General features: G+C 40.0%; 1 protein-coding gene across 1 annotated transcript in view; it reads right to left on the reverse strand.

The window, feature by feature from the left end:
- LOC119576001 (unconventional myosin-XV-like) overlaps positions 1-15,000 on the reverse strand; it is a 110,408-nt gene that overhangs the window by 37,256 nt on the left and 58,152 nt on the right. Inside the window, 9 exon segments of the mRNA XM_037923527.1 lie at positions 5,590-5,755; positions 6,362-6,515; positions 6,974-7,173; positions 7,991-8,195; positions 8,969-9,123; positions 9,663-9,801; positions 10,718-10,866; positions 12,318-12,452; positions 12,963-13,154. Of these exon segments, the coding sequence (XP_037779455.1) occupies positions 5,590-5,755; positions 6,362-6,515; positions 6,974-7,173; positions 7,991-8,195; positions 8,969-9,123; positions 9,663-9,801; positions 10,718-10,866; positions 12,318-12,452; positions 12,963-13,154 (1,495 nt within the window).

Raw genomic sequence — 15,000 nt, forward strand, 5'->3', positions numbered from 1 at the left:
GAGGGAGGGAAGGAGGGAGAAGGAGGGAGGGAGGGAGAGGGAGGAGGAGAAGGAAAGCGAGAGAGAGAGAGAGAGAGAGAGAGAGAGAGAGAGAGAATGAGAGAGAGAGAGAGAGAGGAAGAGAGACAGAAATACAGAGACAGAGAAAAATATAGATAGATAGATAAACAAGATACACGAGACCAGAACTTCAGGAAATAAAAATTTTCACCACCAAGAACACACGATTCGCAAAACTTTACAACACGTCCCACCCTCATTAAAAAATAATAATAATAATAAATAAATAAACATAACAATAAACATAATAAAAAGAAAAGAAAAGAAAGAAAAGACAGCAAATATATATACTATATATATATATATATATATATATATATATATATATATATATATATATATATATATATATATATATATATATACCAGTCACCCTTAGCAGATGATAAAAAAGAACTGAAACAAAAGTTCCGAATGATGAATAATTCCCCTCCCTCCCTCCCTCCCCCCCTTCCTCCTCTCGCCTCTCCTCCCCCACCTCCTCCTCCTCCTCTTCCTTCCCCTTCCCTCTCCTCTCCTCCCCCCTTCCCGTCCCCCCCCCCCCCTCCTCCGCCCCCCCCCCCCCCCCCCCCTTATATCGCACGGGAGCCAAGGACGTTCCCGGCAGCGAGCGAAATGCCGTGAGAATGGAGATGACGCAACGCCCTCATAATCGTGACTGCATTTGCATAGTGACGAGCTGGACGGACATCCACACGGGTACTATTATACGTGTGTGTAAGCACATATTCGATATTAACTTACGTGTGCGCATATCTGGCGTATGTGTAAGTTAGAAGTGTGTGTGCGTGTGTGTGTGTGTGTATGTGTGTGTGTGTGTGTGTGTGTGTGTGTATGTGTGTGTGTGTGTGTGTGTGTGTGTGTGTGTGTGTGTGTGTGTGTGTGTGTGTGTGTGTGTGTGTGTGTGTGTGTGTGTGTGTGTGTGTGTGTGTGTGTGTGTGTGTGTGTGTGTGTGTGTTTGTAAATTAATCATACTGTACATATATATACACACAAGGCACAAACACGCATAATATAAACTTATATACACAAATATCTAATGTGTATATATAAATTAGAATACGTGTGTGTATATATAAGTTATTTTCACATATACACTGGCTAGTAACGCGAAAGGGAGAGGGGGAGGGAGAGGGAGAGGGAGAGGGAGAGGGAGAGGGAGAGGGAGAGAGAGAGGGAGAGAGAGAGAGAGAGAGAGAGAGAGAAGAGAAGAGAGAGAGAGAAGAGAGAGAAGAGAGAGAGGGGGGGGGGGAGAAAGAAAAGAGAAGAAAAAAAAAAAAAAAAAACAAAAAGAGAGACAAAACACCACCAGAGAAAATAGAAAAAAAGGGGGGGGGATACGCTAACCCGAAGAAAGAAAGAACAGGAGGAAAAAAACAACAACAACGAAAACAATTATTAGCCAGCGGTCGCTAAGATGACGTCACGCCTGAGTAAGTGGAATCCAGCGGTGACACGTTCTCACGCCGATGGAGGGGGGAGGGGGGAGGGGGGATAGGGGGCGGGAACGGAAGGCAATGAACAGGCAAAAAAGCGGTCAAGCGAGTGTCAAGAAATCGCCGTCAAGAAAATACTATGGAAGAGAGAAAGAGACCCAACACAGGCGCTTTGATAAATCTCTCTCTCTCTCTCTCTCTTTTCTCTCTCTCTCTCTCTCTCTCTCTCTCTCTCTCTCTATATATATATATATATATATATATATATATATATATATATATATATATATATATATACTTTGGGGACGGAGTGATATGTTCAAACGGCAATAAATTGTATTTCACACATTCACAAACATACATCTCCACACACAAACACACACACATCACGCACACACACACAACACACACCGCACACAACGACACACACACACACACACACAACAACACACAAACACACACACACACAACACACACACACACACACAACACACAAAAACACAACACACATAAACACACACACGCACACACACACACAACACACACAACACACACACACTAACCACACACAACACACACACACACACACACACACACACACACACACACACACACACACACACACATAAATCCTATCACATCTCAAAATCCTAATCTACCTACACTCAATTCACAATATCAAAAGAGACATTACGCCACACGCTTCATCATTACCAGGCGTGACTGGATGTCATACACTGTCATGAAAAATGACAATCAATTATTCTTCTGTATTTTTTTTTTTTTTTTTTTTTTTTTTTTTTTAGCATTACAAGGATCCAAACCACAAGCATATAATTTTGAGGATTTTCACGAGAATATATGTTTTTTTTAAGGAACTCTGTGGTTACAAATAATGATAATAACGATGATAATCACACAATACGATGATGATTAGAGCAATAACAATGTTTAATAACATCCGATGGTTAATGGAAACACAAAAAACGTAGTAGGTGTTTAAAAAAAGAAGAAAAATCTAAATGGACCAAAAAAATAATAGATAAATAAATAAATAAAAACAAATAAAAATAAAAATCCTTCCTCCTCTTCCCTCTTCCTTCTCCTTCCTTCCTTCCTTCTCCTTCTCTTTCCTTCCTTCCTTCTCCTTCCTCCGCCTCGTCCTTCCTCCCTCCCTACCCCCCCTCCTGCCCCTACCCCCTCCTCTTCCTCATCCTTCCTCTCTCTCCCTCTCCCCCTCTCCCTTCCCATCCCCCCCCCTTTCGTCCTCTTTCCTTCCTTCCTATCTCCCTCCTCCTCCCCCTATCCCCCTACCCCGTCTCATCCACCCCCCCTCTTCCTCCTTACTCCGTCTCATCCTTCTTCATCCCTCCCCCTCCCCCCCTCTTCCTCCTTCCTCCTCTTCCCTCCCTATCCTCCTTCCCCGTTATCCCTCCTTCCTCGCTTCCCCCTCCTCCCTCCTCCTTCCCCCCACCTCCCTACCCATACCCCCTCCTCCCTCCCCTATCCATCCCCCTCCCCCTCCCCCCCCCTCTCCCCCCTCCCCCTCCTCCCCCACATACCCCCCTATCCCCCCCCCCCCCCAATAACCCTCAGGAAGACCCCGCCGCTTAACAGTTCAACGGAGAGGCAGCGGCCGCAACGGAACGACCCCTGAACGGAAGGGAAGGGAAGCCGACTGTGTAAACAATGCAAGGAATCGGACGAGGAAAATTAACTAGGAAATAAGTTTGGATTCGGAGCGGTGGGGGGTTGGGGGGGAGGGGAGGGGGGAGGAGGGAGGAAGGGGAGGAGGAAGGGAAGGAGGGAAGGAGGGAGGGGGGGAGATAATAAAGAAGGAAGAAGGAAAAGGGAAGGATGGTGGAGGGGAGGAAAGAGAGGAGGGAGGAAGGGAGGGAGAAAGAGAGACAGAAAAAGAGAGAAAGAAAGAGAGAGAGAGAGAGGAGAGAGAGAGAGAGAGAGAGAGAGAGAGAGAGAGAGAGAGAGAGAGAAGAGATAAAGAAAGAGAAAGAGATAAAGAAAAAAAGAGAAAGAGAAAGAAAGAAAGAAAAAAAACAAAGAAAAGGCAAGGGATAAAGATAAGAAGAGGGAAAAAAAAGAAAAAAAAAAGGAATAAAAAATCAAATTGTAAAATAAGAAAATAAAACAACACAGGAATCTCACCTTTATCAACACAAATGAATAAGGATTATAAAGGCGAGAAAATCATTGCATCCAAATGACATGCGTGCGCAGTGGGGGGGGGGGGGATGACGATGCAACTGCCGACCACACGCACACCTATAGCCATACACGCACACCACGTAAATTCGCACACGCACACGCACACGCACATCCTCACTCTCAGTCTCTCTCTCTCTCTCCCTCTCTCTCTCTCTCTCTCTCTCTCTTTTCTCCTCTCTCTCTCCTCCTCCTCTCCCTCTCCTCCCCTCCTCTCCCTCCCCCTCCTCTCTCTCCTCATCTCCTCTTCTCTCTCCCTCATCTCTCTATCTCTCACGACACACCCACACACCCCGCACCAAAAACCAACGCCCACACCACACACACACACACACACACACACACACACACACACACACACACACACACACACACACACACACACACACACACACACACACACACACACACACACACCCCCCCCCCCCCAACACTTAAAGAAAACGGAGAGGCCCTCTAAGGGGGGAAGGGTAACTAATCCATTTTCTCCAACTCATCGTTACAAGAGATAATCGTCTCACTTTCACGTTTTGCTAAATCGTAATGGAATGAGAACAGGCGACCGTGATAAAGCGACGGAGAAACAGCAGAAAATCAAGTAGAAACTGGACAATAACGAAAGACTTTCATCACAGTGAAATTTAACGAAATCTAATCGACAAATCGCTATATGGATAATTATACTCACTGGGGAAACGAACATGTAATAAAATCTACAAAGTCCTTTACAAAAATCATAATAAATATCAAATCCATAAAAAAAAACACACGAAGGAAAAACAAATCAAAGCTAAAAGAAAAAGAAAAAGAAAGAAAAAAAAAAAAACGAAAAAAAAAACAGAAAGCGATTCCCTTCGTGTTAAACTCAAGAAAATTTTCACGGTCAAGAAATGGCTTCACGGCTCTATAGCCTAATTAACACGGAAATACGGTATTAAGGATCTTATAACATTACAAAAAAAGTTCACTATATCTTCTGAGACTTTTGTTTTTATCTTTATTTCTCAGATTTTTTTTTATTAATTCATTTATTTACAACTTTATTCAGTAATAAAATAAACTATAGCGAAATTGCTAATAACCTTTTCGTAATGCAAGAAAGAAAAAGAAATAGGATTCGAATACTATTCAAAATATGAAATACAGATAAGAAAAAAAAGTAAATGAATTATGAAAGAAAGATGAAGATAATAAAGTAGGGGAAAAAACAAATATATTCAATTTTGCAGATATAACGAAAACTCCCGATGGGGTGGAAAATCTAAACGCATTTTAGCGATTTTTTCTATCAGTTTTATTATTTTCATTTCATTATCATTTCTTGCCATGACCATTCCGCTATATTTCGTCACAGAATCATGCGCTTGTAAACATTATTAAAAAGTTGACATAATGTATCTCAAGGACGTATCTTCATCTCAGAATATTACGGTGTAATTTTTTTTTCTTTTAAGCAGCACATACTTTCCTTTCAGAGTACTACGTTCGTGTACTTTTAAAAACAGACACATTTTCCTACCAACATATCACGTCTGTGTACTTTCTAAGGCGAGTACACATCTTCGTCTCAGAATAAAAAATCTATGTACTTCTTAAATACAATAACACATTTTCCTCCCAGTATACTGCGTCTGTTTACTTCCTCACAGAATACAACGAATACTTTTTAATTACAATACACATTTTCCTGCCAGTATACTACGTCTGTGTACTTCCCCTCATAATAAAACGTCTATGTACTTTTTAAATACAATAACACATTTTCCTCCCAGTATACTTCGTCTGTGTGCTTTCCCTCATAATACAACATCTATACACCCCCATCAAAGGCACAATTCCCCCTCCACCTGCCAACGAATAACAACTTCCTTACCATTAATCTTGGAGAGGATGAAGGCCAATTCTGCGGGAATCTCGAGGTGGTTGACTCCGGCCACGGATCTCTGCACTCGCTCCTGCTCCGCCTTCGTCTGCTGCGCCTCCCGCTCGGCCCTCGCCTTCGCCAGCGCCTCGGCCTTCTTGCGTCGGGCCATCTCCTCCTGGTGGGGGGTGGGCAAGGGAAGGGAGGAAGGCGGAGGAATGAGAGATTTGTATTTTCTGATGTTTCTTTGCGAGTGAGGATTAGACGTTGGTGTATATCGCTCCCGAAGAGAGACGTCAGAGATATAAAATATGATACAAGATATAAGATATGAAATATGAGAGGTATGATGTATATAATATATAAGATATACGAGGCATAAGACAAAAAAAATTATCACCTTGGATCACTACTTACTAATTCGTCAAAGTATACAAAGAAAAGACTTTTTTTTTTTCTTTTTTTTTTTAATCCTATAAAAAAAAAGAAAAGAAAAAAAAAAAAAAAAAACTACTTGCTTCAGATGAATCTTATACATGGATTCGCGAACATGAATTTCCACGCATAGAACTTCCCCGGGAAATATCACATGAAACTCCACGCATTTTTCCACACAATTCCACACACCACCAATCCACCACCGACCGAAAGGCCACTTTATAACAACCCCCTCCCCCTTCCCCCCCAAAAAAAAAAAAATCAAACACACCAATTCCAAACATAGAAACTTCGACCGACCGAAGCTCCGAAGCTCCGAGGCCTCAGAAGCCCTTACGAGACGCACCTTGAGCTTGACGACCTTCCTGCGCGTCATGCGGCCCCTGGCGAGCGCCTGCGCCTTCACGACGCCCTGCCTGAGGGTGCGGTAACGGCGGCGCTCCAGCCACATCCGCACTATCGCCTGCACTACGATGGCACTGCGGCGTTGCGAGCGGAACCTGGGGAAGGGGGGCGAGGGCGGAGTGAGTGCCAGGGAGGAGTGAGTGCCAGGGCGGAGTGGGTGCCAGGGCGGAGTGGGTGCCGTGTGAGTGCCATGCAAATGAGCTTGAAATCTCTACAACTATGTAAAACCGGAAGCATAATGTTACCAAAAAACAACTTTGAAAAGTGGGGGAAATGCTAAAAACAAATAGTAAAATACTCGAATGAAAACAAAACAAAACAAAACAAAAGGAAAATACTCGAAAGGTAAAAAAACAAAAAAAAAAAAAAAAGGAAAATACTCGAAAGGTAAAAAAAAAAAGAAAAAACAAAAAGAAAATACTCGAAAAAGAAAAAGAAAGAAAAAAAGGAAAATGCAGAAAAAAATATTTCTAAAAAGCTACAACAAAGTGAAAAAAAAAAAAGATACACAGTAAAAAGAAAGAAGAAAAAGAAAAACCTCATTTCCTCTTACTTCCTCCTGGCCAGGTATCCCCTGACGAACCGCTGGAGCGTGACCACGGCGTTGGACAGCCTCTTGTAGCGCTCCTCCTCCAGCGTCTGCTCTTGCGCCTCCCGCAGGAAGATCTTGGTCGTGCCGAGCTGGTAGCCGGTCCTCGAACCCCGGGAGACGCGGTCCAGAACCACGCGGCAGATCTCCTTGGAGGGGGCGCCCTGGCCAGCGACAGAGGGAAGGCCATTAGGGGGGTGCGCTAGACGCTAATTAGGTCTTAATCATCATTAGTGCTTGTATCTTGTCTTATCTTATTAACTTTCACACTAGATTTTAATCATCATTATTGCTTTTGTATCTTATCCTATCTTATTAGTTATCATAATATGATATATTTAGGTTATAATATATTTATATTTAGGTTATCAGCATCATTATTGTTTGTATCTTATCCTGTCTTATTAACTATTATATAATATTTTAATTATCATTAGTGCTTATATTTTATCTTACCTTATCAACTATCACATTTCGTTATCATTATCATCACTACGAAACACCCCACACGTAACATTGTAATAAAACGTATTAGTATAACAAACTTATACCTTATATTCTTATACCTCATCATATCCTATCAACTACCCCATCCCCTTATCGTTATCGCACCCTCATCATCACTATCACCCTGATATCTTATCATATCTTCTCACCTTCCCTATTTCCCTTATCATCATCGCACCCTTAACCTCACTACCAAACCTCCTCCTCCTCCTCCTCCTCCTCTCTTCTTCTTCTTCTTCTTCTTCTTCTTCTTCTTCTTCTTCTTCTTCTTCTTCTTCTTCTTCTTCTCCTCCTCCTCCTCCTCCTCCTCTTAACGTGGCACTCACCCTAGGCCCTTGACCGGGCACCAGACTTGGACAACCACCCTTACATCTTATCATCCTTATCACCTCTCCTATTCCCTTATCATTATCACACCCTCATCTTCACTACTAAACCTCATCCTCCTCCTCCTCCTCTTAACGTGGCACTCACCCTGGGCACTTGACCGGGCACCAGGCACCGGTAACGCTCGGCGAACTGCAAGAACCGCATCCGCACTGGGAACCCTTGCTGCCTAATGCGGATGGTCTCCAGCATGCCGGCATATCGCAGCTGCTCCAGAACGCACAGCATGTCGAGCTTGAGAGGGGCCTTCTCGTTGTTGGGTTTGATGCAGCGGACGAACCACGGGTTACATCTGAAGGGGTGTTGAAGGGTGGGGGGGGGGGAAGGATTTTAGTAATTGTGGATCTTCTTTGGCAAATAATGACGTGATTTTTGGTTCGTGATGGATACGCATAACGTTAGTCTTATTATTAAGCCTTGAAATTACCGTTGGTTTATTCTTTGCGCAACAGGGCCTAATAAAAACAATCTTCATGATGTGATTTCACGAAACAAAGGCCTAAAACATTAATATCTCTTGCTCAAAGTGACAGAACTTGCACAAAAAGGAACCAAAAAGACAAAGAAACATGAAAAAAGTTAAGACAGTAATAAATACGTAGTTACTGGAAAAAAAATGCAACGTCAACGGTGTGTGTGTGTGTGTGTGTGTGTGTGTTTGTGTGTGTGTGTGTCAATAAGGTGGGGCTTTGAGCGAAGTACTGTGGCGAAAAGGGTAAAATTGAGTTAACGATTAGGATAAAAGGACAGAAGAAAGGGATGAAGAAAAGAAGGAAAAGGAAAGGGGGTGAGAAGAAACGACCCTGCAAATTTGGTTGAGGCGTGGGCCGAGGTCCAAGGCAAGGGTCATCATCCCCCACATTGGGCCTCAGCCTCCGTCTCCTTGGATACCCAGTTCGGCACAGAATTAGCGCGAACAAAGAAGAGAGGAGGAGAAGGAGAAGTAGAAGAAGGAGAAGAAGAAGAAGAAGAAGAAAGAAAAGAGCAAAACACACACACACACACACACACACACACACACAAAAGAAGTAACACCGTAACGACATAACAGCCTAGGACACCCACTTGGCCATTCCCTCCATGAGGTGAGCGAGCGAGTCGTTGAAACGGGCGGACACCGTGGGCGTGCGGGGTTTCATGGTCACGAAACGCCCATTCGCCTTCGTCAGCGTCTTGCTCTCCGAACACAGTCGCACGTCCAGGAACATCTCCGACAGCATCTGCAGAAGGCGACGAAGAAGGATTATTGTAATAGTATTGCATAACATCATATCATATTATATCACATTATACTGTCGTAATGAGCTGAAATTTCATGGGGGGGGGGGGGAGAGGTCAGGCTAATGGCTATATTTTAACTTTAGATGAAAAGCTAATGGCATAATGGTAAATAAACAAGAAAGGACAAGGGAAGTTAATGGGTGGTTTCGAGATTAAATATGAATCTCGTGGGTTTCTAAATCGACACGAATATTTCCCACCGAAAAAGGATTATACATTAAAAATAACTACATAAAACAAAACATTATCCCTATTCAAAAAAAAAAAAAAAAAAAAAAAAATAAAGAAAATGAAAAGAAAAACAAAAACATAATAAACATTAAAGAAGAAGAAGAAGAAGAAAAAAATAATAACAACAACAACAATAACAATAATAATAATAATAATAATAATAACAATAATAATAATAACAATAATAATAATAAAAAATAATAATAAATAATAAAAAACAAACCGAAAAACCCGGCTTGCAACGAACCGAGAGCTTCGAGGAAATGAGGAGCTCGACCACATCGTTCCGGAGCGTGTCTCGGTTCTTGTCGAGAAAGCCCTCGACGCTGTACCACACTTGGCCCGCGTAGTGCTTGATGCCGAACTCCATCGAGGACATCCTCGGCCTGGGGGAAGGGGGGGAGGGGGGGAGGGGAGGTTAATTGATTGAGAGATGTTTGGAAATGTTGATTTTTTTTTTTTTTTTTTTTTTTTTGGTGGGGGGGGGGGGGGGGGAGGTTAACTGAATGAGAGATGTTTGGAAATGTTGATTTTTTTTTTTTTTTTTTTTTTTTTTTTTTTTTTTTGGTGGGGGGGGGGGGCGAGGGGTGTTAAATGAATGAGAGATGTTTGGAAATGTTGAATATTGAAATAAAAAGAGAGAGAGGAACGGGAGGGGGAGGGATGTTAGTTAAATGAGAAAGGTTTGGAAATGTTGAGATTTTTTTTTTTTTTTTTTTTTGGGGGGGGGGGGGGGGAAATGTGGGCGAGGGATTTTAATTAAATGAGATGTTTGAGAATGTTGAAAAAAGAGGGATGTGGATAAAATACGTATTCAGAAATGTTAAATTAGATTTATTTAGGGGAAAAAATTAAATACATATTAAAAATTATATGATAATAAAAAAAAAAAGGGGGATTTATTTTGTTAGTATATTTGCTTGTGAATCTTTTTTTTTTTTTTTAAACATCGAGCATGTCCTTGCTTACACGCATATTAGTACGCAAATACGCACGCACGCATACAAGCAATCAAACAAAACACATGTATACATATAGATAAACAAACATAAACACACACACACACACACACCACACCACACACACACCCACACTCACCCACGCCCACAATCACCCACAATCCCACCCACGCCCACAATCACACCCACACTCACCCACACCCACAAACACACACACAATCCCACCCACGCCCACAATCACACACCCACACACTCACCAACACCCACAAACACCCACACAATCCCACCCACGCCCACCATTCCCCCCACAATCCCACCCACGCCCACCATTCCCCCCACCGACCTAGAGTAGAGCTCGTTGAGGGCGTGGTTGTAGTGGCACTTCTCGAGGAAGGAGTGATCCGTCGCCTTCGGGAAGTTGCTCTCATCGTCCAGAAGGTGAAGGATTCCCACGGGCTTCCGCGCCACCAGGTCGATCAAGGGCTGGTTGTCCTGCGGGGGGCGGAGGGAAAACCGAGAAAAGGAGGAGGAGAGGAGGAGGAGGAGGAGGAGGAGGAGGAGGAGGAGAAGGAGAAGGAGAAGGAGAAGGAGAAGGAGAAGGAGAAGGAGAAGAAGAAGAAGAAGAAGAAGAAGAAGATGATGAAGAAGGAGAAAAGGAAGAATAAGAATAATAAGAAGGAGAAGGCGACGAAGAAGAAGAAGGAGAAGACGACGAAGAAGAAGAAGACGAAGAAGAAGAAGGAGAGGAAAGAAGAAGAAGAAGGAGACGAAGAAGAAGAAAGAAAAAAAAATCTTTGAGACTTTTGGTGCTTCAAGTTCCATAATTTTTCTTTTTTTTATTCATTTCCAAGCGTATCACGTGACACCATCAAATCTATTTCAGAATTAACGAATTTTTATTTAGCAATTTCAGTTAACGAGCGTTAAGTTATTAAAATCAATTTTATTGTTAATTAAGTCTCTTGCAGAATCAACAGATATTTCCTGAGTCACCTCAGTTAATTAGTTAAACATTCTATTTAATAGATAATTCATTTCATTAACTAATTCTATTAAAAAATATCCTAGCGACCTCAGTTTAATTAACCACAATTTAATAATTAAGTTTATTACAAAACGAACAGATTTTTCCTTAGCAACCACAGTTAACTTACCATAGCTAAAGGTTAAGCTAATCTAATTAACTAGATTTAATCGAATAATCAAGTCTATTATAAAAAAAAAAAAAAAAAAAAAAATTCTAAGCAACCTTAATCTAATCCAATATTTCCTTAAGACTTTCGCAGAATAAAAATAGTTTCTCTTAATAAAATTAAATTTAAGATTTAAGATTATGAAGAGAAATAAATTAAATAGATTAAATTCAGTTAAATAAAATTAAATTTAAGATTTAAGATTATTAACAGAAATAAATCCGATTAATTAAATTAAATTAAATTAAATAAATTGAATTTAATTAAAGATTATTAAGATAAATAGATCAATTAAATTTAATTGAATTTAAGATTTACGATTATTAAGAGAAATAAATAAATTAATTAATTAAATTAAATTAAAGGTTATTAAGATAAATAAATTGAATAAATCAAATTAAATTAATAACCATTAGTAACCTTAATAACCATTGATAATCTTAATAATTAATAACATTAATAACCATTTATAACATCGATAACCATCAATAACCATTAACATCCCTAATGACCATTAATAATAACCATTTATAACATCAATAACCATTAATATCCCTAATGACCATTAATAATAACCATTTATAACATCAATAACCATTAATATCCCTAATGACCATTAATAATAACCATTTATAACATCAATAACCATTAATATCCCTAATGACCATTAATAATAACCATCAACAACCTCATCTAATAACCATTAAGAATAACCATCACCAACCAACTTGCAGAAACGATCAATCTCACCTGGAACTCGATGCTCTGCCACTCAATCTTCTCCTTGGCATACTCCTGCTGCTCCAACTTGAAGATGTGCTTGTTGAAGTGGTATTGCAGCTTCTCATTGGCGTAATTGATGCACAGCTGCTCGAAGCTGTTTTCCTGTTGGTTTGCGTTTTTTTTGGTGGGGTTTGAGTCGCAGAGGAACAAGGGAAGGGGGAATTTGGGTCGATTTTTTCTTTTTAATTTCTTTTAAAATTATTTTTTTTTGTTTTTAAGGTGTGCTAGATGTGGGATTTTTTTAGTTGGTGTCTAAGGTGGTAATGTAAAATTATTACTTTTTATATTTATATAATTTATATATATTACAGACAGGCAACGTTACATACAACATCTTATCATTCTACATACATGTACCTACACCACCGTCACCTCACACCTCCTCCTCTCTCTCTCTCCTCTCTCCCTCCCCTCTCTCTCTCTCCTCCTCTCCTCTCTCCCTCCTCTCTCCTCTCCTCTCCTCCTCCTCTCCTCTCCCTCCCTCCCTCCCTCCCTCTCCCTCTCCCTCTCCCTCTCCCTCTCCCTCCTCCCTCTCTCCCCTCTTAAAACCAATCACTCCCCACACACACAAAAAACAAACAAACCCAAACAGCAACAACAAAAAAGCCTCACCTTGAAAGCCTCGAAGCCAAAGATATCGAGAATGGAAATGTGCGTCTTCTTTGAGCCCTTGTGGATGATCTGGTTGATCCTCCTGACGAGCCACGAGAACAGGGACGAGTACAGCGCCTTCGCCACGGCGTCGCGGGCGTCCAGAGCCTGGTCGATGTTCAGGGGCGTGAACACCCTCTCGTTCCTCGCCTCCTGAAGAAGGGTGAAAGGTCGGGGGTGGGAGGAGGAGGAGGGGGAGGGAGAGAGGGGGGGAGGAGGAGGAGGAAAGGGAGGAGGAGGAGCAGGAGGAGGAGGAGGAGGGAGAGAGAGAGGGGAAGAGAAAGAGAGAGGAGGGAAGAGAAAGAGAGAGAGGAGGGAAGAGAAAGAGAGAGGAGGGAAGAGAAATTCAAGAAGAGAAAGAGAGAGAGAGGGGAAGAGAAAAAGAGAGAGGGGGGGGGAGGAAAAAAAAAACGTTAATTTTTGGGTAATGAAACGAGAGGGAGAGGAAAATGATGTTGGTGAGGAACGTGATACTGAATGATCAATCTGTTCGTATCTTCTGAACGTGAGTGACGTAACTAACCTATTAGAACGAGTGGCTTTAAAAAAAAAAACTATCAATCTATTTAGAAATGAAATCAGCTAAGAAAACAACCACTAAACGCTAAAAGAGTGAGAAAAAAAAAAGCTTAGATGAATATATATATATATTTTTAGCCTTGAAGCGTGCACATCTATAGTTAAAGCTTGAACTAACTTTTAGAAAATGAAATTTAAAACAATAATTAAAAAAAAAAGCTTAGTGGCCATAGCAAGAAGTGAACGAATTAAAACTATAACTAAAAAAAAAAATTGACCTGATTACCTATTGACACTATGAATAAGAACCACTAGTTTAGGATTTCTGACTATAAGGAATTAAGTAAATGAATTAATTACAATATGGTTAATATATATTTATGAAAAAAAAAAAAAATCTGGACTATTAAAAATATGAATTAAATATTTCAGATCAAAAGAACAAACGATAAAAAAAAAGAAATCATTTGGAGGCGATTAATTAATATTAAAATTTATACATTAGTAAAAAACATGCCATCAGGCTATGACATACATAACACTTAACTTCCATGCTTTTTTATATTTACATTTAAAAATATATACACACATTTCTTTTTGATTTGTCAGGTTTCACTAACACTTGACATTTTAATTAGGGTTTATATCAAGACCTGTAAAAAAATAAGGACTGAATTAGTGGACTGTTTGGAAATTAAGAGACCATGCAAATAGGGCCATGCAACAGAAAGAAACAATGTTTATTAGATCATGCAAGAATGATGATGAGGCAGAAGATCAGAGATGTTAATTTACATACGCATACATATTGCATATACATACATATATACTCGTATATATATATATATATATATATATATATAATATTATATATAATAATATATATATATATATATATACATATATATTATGCATATTATATCTATCTTCTATATGCATATATATAAACGTATATACTATATACATACTATATATACTATATATATACTATATATACTATATATATATATATATATATATATATATATATATATATATATATATATACACACACATATATATACACATATTTTTTTCTATCATATCAGAGAGAAAAGGAAAATGGATGGGGGCTTATCTGACTCAAAATTCTGGGATAATATTTTTTTTTCTTTTATAAAGATATGCATAGGCTTATCACGTTTAGGCTCGGGTGGCTATCAGTTGTGCCCGAACCCCGTGCCAGGTGCAAGAGGCACTCTCAGCGCAGCACAGGGTGGCACTCTCCGGCATACGATTACATAATTGGTCTGTTTTTTTTTTTTTTTTTTTTTTTAAGTGTTTTTTTTTTTAATATAATTTCTTTAAGGGTTAGAAAAAAGGTCTAAGATATAAGGATAAAAAAATATATACTTTACACGTAAGTTAAAACATTCTCATTCTCATTAACCTTATTTACAATGATTTATTTACCCACATTACTTTATTTATATATATATAT

This window comes from Penaeus monodon, chromosome 8, assembly GCF_015228065.2.
Source record: "Penaeus monodon isolate SGIC_2016 chromosome 8, NSTDA_Pmon_1, whole genome shotgun sequence".
Taxonomy (NCBI): Eukaryota; Metazoa; Arthropoda; class Malacostraca; order Decapoda; family Penaeidae; genus Penaeus; species Penaeus monodon.